This window comes from Macrobrachium nipponense, chromosome 20 (assembly GCF_015104395.2).
Source record: "Macrobrachium nipponense isolate FS-2020 chromosome 20, ASM1510439v2, whole genome shotgun sequence".
Taxonomy (NCBI): domain Eukaryota; kingdom Metazoa; phylum Arthropoda; class Malacostraca; order Decapoda; family Palaemonidae; genus Macrobrachium; species Macrobrachium nipponense.
The window spans coordinates 85,311,052-85,318,551 of NC_061089.1; the positions used below are offsets into that span (position 1 = coordinate 85,311,052).

Consider the following 7,500-nt stretch of genomic DNA (forward strand, 5'->3'; position numbering starts at 1 on the left):
TCAGCTCTCTGGTGTAAATATAACTTGAGTATGACCCCCTGTCCGTAAGGGCCTCTGCTAGCAGAAGAGGTTGAAGGGCATCCATCGTTGTCAAGGTCTTCTTGGGTTCCAACTGCTGAATCGAGTCGAGGAGCATCTCTTGGTGCCATTTATTTATGGAGTCACCAAGAAAGAACGACCGTAACTAACGACCAAAGTGGAGCTATAAAAATATTTTATAAAAATCATATGCACCACAAATATTTGGAAGATGAAAAGGCTATAAGGAAAATAATCAGTGAAAATGTCTCCCCCACTACAGAAAGTGATAAAATTAGCCTCATAATTTATTACAAAAGCATGAAAACCAGCCAGCTGCTTCTTAGAAACAACCCGGCGCCCCCAGAAACGTCTTTGAAGAGAAGGAGTGTCATCTACGAATTCACATGCTCGGTGGATGGATGCCACCATTCTTATATCGGGATGACCACTACCAGACTCTCCAAGCGTCTCTCGTGTCATCTTCAAGAAGGGGCCATTTTCATTCACTATAGAGAAAAACATAACAGGAGACCAGAAAGAGCTGAGCTTATAAAGAACATAGAAATTATTGACCATGCACCGGACCGAAAACGCCTACGTTATCTTGAAGCATTACGCATATTAGAGAAAAAACCGACTATCAACACGGTAAAAGAAACAGAGTTTCTTCCCACCATCATAAGAAGAAATGGCGCAAGAAACCAACCGACTACGTACACCGCCACGAGAGAGAGAGGAGAGATCGAGGGGGGAGAGACAGAGAGAGAGAGAGAGAGAGAGAGAGATCGAGAGAGATCGAGGGGGGGAGGAGAGAGAGAGAGAGAGAGAGAGAGAAAGAGAAAGAGAGAGAGAGGAGCAAACAGAGAGAGAAAGAGAAAGAGAGAGAGGAGCAGGCAGAGAGAGAAAGAGAGAGCGTGAGAAGGAGCGAACGAGAGAGAGAGAGAGAGAGAGAGAGAGGAACTTGCAGAAAGAGAAAGAGAGGGAGCAAGAGAGAGAGAAAGAGCGGAAGAAGTAGAGAGAGAAAGCAGGAGAGAACGAGCGGAAGATATATCAACCCAACACCCAACACCCAACCGACGCTAATAACCCCGTCCAAACTACGTAGGTCTGAACGCCTCAGGGGGAGATTTCGTTACCATCCAACGACCAATTAAAATCCGTTCCCACCGACCCGCCCACCGATTGTACACGACCTTGCATGCTATAAATACTTGTAAAACGTATCTTAATTCACTGTACTGTAAACTCTCATAGATGACTGCCTGTGCGCTGTCGACACGTTAGAGGAATAAACCTAAGACAAATGAAAATCTTTACATGTCCTTAGGAAACTTAATACACCAGCTACATGCTGACGAGAAAAAGATAATAAGAAGAATTGAGAAGATTCTATATAAATTAAATGCCGTTGAAACAGCTATTGTATTCAATGCTACTGCCCTCAGAGAAGGCCTCCTTCCTAATTATTATTATTATTATTATTATTATTATTATTATTATTATTATTATATAATACAGAAGATGAAACCTATTCATATGGAACAAACCAATAAAAGCCATTGACTTGAAATTCAAGCTTCCAAAGAATATGGTGTTCATTAAGAAGTAAGATTTGGTAAAGGGAAATACAGAAAGAGGAGACCCCACTCATTAAAATAAATAAATCAACAACTAGATAAAAATGTATTAAAATGCAAGGAGAATAATATTAGGGTTGTAATGCATTGCACCTTCGCTTGAACTTCTGAATTTCTTATTGTATGACTTCCTCTGTCCAACGGTGTAAGGAATATAGGACCTCTGGAACTGGGAAGTTTGACAGTGAGGCACAATTCCTGCATATTGGTGCTGTTGTTCAGCGATTCTGGTTGCTCTGTGCAAAAATAAGGGACCACGGATCAATTGTAAATGTGAATGATCTCTGTTGAAATACAACTTATTTAAAAAAGTGACAACCAAGAGACCATCCAAACCACCTAAGGCTAAGCAATTCTTACTTTTTCTTAGTTATAATGAAGCTCTTAACGGATTATTCCCTAGAAAAGGAGTTATTTCAATTCACTGAAATGTAACAACATTCAGAGATAAATGTGCACAATCTATACAAATTGTGCCCATATAAAAAGATGGGGATTAGACTTCTATTCCATTAACAAGTTGTTTTCATTCTCATTTCATTTTTGCTGACTATCTTTCCTCTAAAAGGACATGAGAGGGGAAATGAAAAATAATTCACATTTCAATTGTGTTTGTGCCCAAAAGAAAAAAGACAAAAATAAAAACCAAAGCTTGAAAAAGAAAGTCCTGAATACGATTGCTTCCAGTGGATAGGTCCTTCCCTCGTTCTGCTTCCTTTTCAACTTCGATTATGCAAATCCAAAACAAACATGACCAGAAAACTATGCTGGAAAAAGCTGAATTCTTATGGTGAACTATTGTTAAAATCAACTTCTCTTTACTTCGAAGATTGCAAAGTGTTGTCAAAATGCTAATATGACTGGAATTTTACCTAATTTCTCTTCCACTGATTTTACACACACGCAATAGTATTCAGGACTTTCTTTCTCAAGCATCGACTTTTTCTTCTTTTGGCCACAAACACAGTTGAAACGTGAATTACTTTTTTATCCCCCTTCTTATGTCCTTCTACAGGCAAGATTTTCGCGAAAAATGAAATGGGAATCAAAACAACTAGTTAATGTAATAGAAGATTAATCCCATTCTTTTCCCCGGCCTTAATTTTGCTTAAGTAAACTCAAACTCTCGCCAAGTGGGCAAATGCTGGAAATGAGTCATGAGCATCTACAGGAGGAATAGGAGATACATAGAAGAGAAATTCGAATGGACAGTTGAGATTGCTTTCTTCTTCTCTTTATAATTAAAATTATATATATATATATATATATATATATATATATATATATATATATATATATATATATATATATATATGTGTGTGTGTTGGTGTGTGTGTGTGTGTGTGTGTGTGTGTGTGTGTGTGTGCGCGCATCATGAAATTTTAATAGCCAGAATAGACTATTGGGGCATGACCTACCGTGTACGAATTTTATTCTCCTGATCAGCAGTTTCTTTTGTCAGTGGTTATCTCGAATTCTAGTTACCACTTGATAATTTTTCTGATTTCTCTCGTTTAAATTTAGCCTTTTGGCAGCAAAAGTAAGGCTGAGATTGTCTTACGGGTATATCGTTTTGATTACCCTCCATAAACCATATTTCTTCGCGTGCAATAGTTTTCTGTACACTGTAAATGCCATTTGAAACTCTCAGCCACGGCGCTTCTCGGTAGTAACCTGAAACTAAAGAGCTGCAATTTAGTATGCTTGATGATTGGAGAGTGAATGATCAACATTCCAATTTGCAGCCCTCTAGCCTCAGTAGTTTTTAAGATCTGAGGGCGGAAAGAAAAGTTGTTCTTTTACAGAAAACTCAGGAGTTACGCAGCGTAAAATATTCCTGCTCTGTTAAAGCACCATTTGTAATGATAATCATACCTCTCTTCATATTAGATTCACATATTTTCGTACTCATTTTACCATATTCATATTCTGTTCAACTTTACATAAATGTAAGTGTTAGATTTTCTTAATAATTAAAATGAAAGTTCATTATTTCCTGTTTCACAAAAATCATATATACAAGAAATCATGATCATCATCATTAATCACGAATGTTGAGGACAATGATGATATTATTTTCGGTTATAAAGGGAAGAAGAAAGTAATCTTAACTGTCCCTTTAAATTTCTCCATCCTGCTGGTGGTCATGATTCATTCTCAGCATTTGCCCGTGCGCTTGGCGAGAGTTTGAGTTTACTTCAGCAAAATTAAGGCCGAAGAAAAGTCTTTCAAGGGAGTGCGACCAAGATTGCCGAAGCTCAGTTTCAATTTTACCAATACGTCCTTTGTGCCACATATATAAGTCAATACTCATTATTGAAAGACTGACAGCATTTGGTTACCGTTCTGATAAGTCAAACACTGTTTAAGATGAATGGTATTCAAAATCGTATAAAGGAAAGAGAGAAATGATTCGTATCGGGTTTGCAATTTCTCTCGTGCGAATTTACGGAGTACTTTAAGAATATAGATAGATAGATAGATAGATAGATAGATAGATAGATAGATAGATAGATAGATAGATAGATATAAATATAGATATATATATATAGATATAGATAATGTATGTATGCACATATCTCTCTAATTTATGGTCAAATATTGGGGTTAACTAAATTTGTGAAAATTAAAAGATAAAATTGTAAAGAAAAGTTAGTTTGCGACTGTATGATTTTTACTCAAATGCATTTCAGCTTATAATTTGTGAGCGAAAACGATTTGTGACGGTGTACAAAATTCGTTAAAGATGTTAAGTACGAATGAAACAAAAATGGATCTACCTGATAAATACAGAAGATTATCAAAAATTTTCATGGAGTTATTATTGTATTTTCTATTATGAATTCAGCCTTGCAATTTTTTAATCTCAGTTTATGATACGTTAAAAAAAGAAATCAAGATAGACATTAAGGAGTAGTAGATACATGTTGTACAACGGCCACGAGGATTTCAACCAAAAACAGAACGTGTTTAAGATAGTTTTAGTATATGATCTGTTTTCTTGACCATCTATTTTCCGGATTTTAAAACTTGTCATCATAATTAAAAATCGATTACCGACAGAATTTTTTTGCAGCATCATTATTTACGGTAGAGACATCAGAATTATTTTTGTCTTTTCAGAATGAACGGTAGCTGTAAGAAATGAAGAATCATTTCAAGCACTGCTCTGCCTAAAAATCATATACGAATTCTGTGATTAGAAATCACTCATTCCTGACAGCCTTAAACCTAATACGTTTTGTAGCCTGTCCCTGCCTCTAAACCTATATAGAAAAATATTCATTTCATTGTGTTTCTCATATGACAATATAGCCCTTTCGAAAATGAAAGTAATTTCCAGTAAAAAAAAAAAATAATGAAAAAACGAAAAAAGATAGCTTTAAACTCTTCCTTATTTCTTGGGGAATGAATTCATTAAGGAAACATGAATGAAGATGACGTCTTTTAGGGACGACGGTACTTTTCATCCCCGCCCTAAAAGGAAGATGAGATTACTAGTTTCTCGGATGACAGAGTTCTGGAATAAAAACGGAGGTGTTTTGATCTAGGTCTCATAACTCGCCAGGAAAAGTGTAAGGATTTATAGTGAATTACTTTTTACCCATAATATGAAGAGGAACAGAAGCGTGAATAATAATAATGATGATAAGGAAGTAAAGCTCCCTTTGAGCATTCCCTGTTAAAAAGAATGGCTTCATCCTGCGAATTACAATCACATTGAGTCTTCTAAGTTTTCCTTATGACTCCCTTCTCTTCAAAGATAATATTTGCCAACAAATATATATATATATATATATATATATATATATATATATAGATATATATATATATATATATATATATATATATATATATATATATATATATATATATATATATATATATATATATATATATATATATATATATATATATATGTATATATATATATATATATATATATATATATATATATGTATATATATATATATATATATATATATATATATATATATATATATATATATATATATATATATAAGTCATATCACATTTCCGTGATTCATATACATATATCGCTCTACAATGTCCTTTAATATCTAATTCGCTCTACCTCGGAATTAATATATTTTCATATATGCTTAACCGAAGTGGAATTTTTTCTCGATAATAGATTTGCCTGGACCAGGGGGCGAACCTATGGATCCTTTCAAACCCAGGAACGTCAGTGAAGCTTTACCTACTTACTATTGGCTACGTGCTGTCAAAAGCACTACAAACACTACCGGAGTCGAGGTGGGTTGATGTTGTCTCCAAACCACTAATTACCTGCGCGCGAAAAGGTATATGAGGGTGAGAGGCGACATGAACTTTTTTCTATTAGCCTCTCGCGGTGGTGTAGTAGGTAAAGCTTCACTGACGTTCCTGGGTTTGAAAGGATCCATAGGTTCGCGCCCTGGTCCAGGCAAATCTATTATCGAGAAAAAATTCCCCTTCGGTTAAGCATATATGAAATATATTAATTCCGAGGTAGAGCGAATTAGATATTAAAGGACATTGTAGCTCGATATATATATATATATATATATATATATATATATATATATATATATATATATATATATATATATATATACATATATATATACGATAATCATTTATTGATTAGAGAGAAAGTATCCATATTTTTATTTGCTTCTGAGATGACTCGATTGAACCTGCTAAATCAGCGGTCAGCTTGAATGATTTAATCCTATCAAAGTTTTTTATACATTTTATAGCGGTATCGGCCGCTCGAATAAACAATTTAATTGGAATATAAAGCAAAAGTCTCTCTTGCAATCTTACGCCTTTATTCGTTAAATTTGTAGACATTTAAGGTAGGTTTTTATGATCATAGTTGCCGAGAATATATCGATCTATCATTAGCTTATTTTTAGAATTGTAGTTTTTTACCAAGAATTTGGCCCAACTTGTATACGTATGTCGTTTCCTTATTTTGAGAATATTTTTACCAAATGACATCTTGTGCGTTTCACCGCATTTATTGATTGTAAACATAGTTGCTTGTTACATATTTCCAGGCTGAACCTCATTTTCATATCAGTGCATTACTAATGGAATTTCGTTTTCTCTGAATTTTCCAGAGTGGTGTAATTAAGTAAAACAAATATATAGCGATGCAGGTTCTGATTAAATTCATATATTTGTTTGTTTGTTTTTGGTAGCTAGGGAGGGTTTCAATTATGGGTTTGTTTATCTAACATTATGGTTAGTGTATTCAATCATAAGTGTCGTGTTTGGATTGCTGGAGCAATAAAGGGTTGAGGGGAAGCTTTATTCCACAGAGCGATTAGAATCGTTATTGGAATTGCTGATGAATATGGAGAGAGATTTAGGTCAAGTCTGTGCTTTCAGGGGACGATATAAAAAGGCCGGATAGACAGGTAATTGGGATGGAACATAAGCGTTTGAAAGTCATGTCACTTTTAATTTACTTTTTGGTAAGTATTGATTTGTTTGCCTGTAAATTCTTTTAATTTTTCTGTTATATAAACTGTTAGTTCAATCAATTTTTTAGCTCTAAATTCTCGCAGTACTACGCTTCTCCAAAAGAAGTATAAAAATAGCGTATATTAACGTCCTATTCCTTGGAATTATTAAAAAAAAAATTCAGGTCAATACTTATTTTGTAGCTTTTCAATAAAGTTCGAGTAACTCAATTTCTAATCCGTTGTCATTACTACTGTGTAGTTTTTATAATGTAAGAAATAAAAGAGTAAATCCTATATTTCCTATCATGAATCGAAATCACAGAACACTGCTAACGAAATCTCCTTCAATATTCTCGAGTCCTTTA

At 34.4% G+C, this 7,500-nt stretch overlaps 1 protein-coding gene across 1 annotated transcript in view; it reads right to left on the reverse strand.

Moving 5' to 3' along the window:
• LOC135220655 (uncharacterized) overlaps positions 1-136 on the reverse strand; it is an 885-nt gene extending 749 nt beyond the window's left edge. Inside the window, exon 1 of the mRNA XM_064258012.1 lies at positions 1-136. This exon is cut by the window's left edge and continues 749 nt beyond it. Within this exon, the coding sequence (XP_064114082.1) occupies positions 1-136 (136 nt within the window).
• Positions 137-7,500: the final 7,364 nt, after the last annotated feature.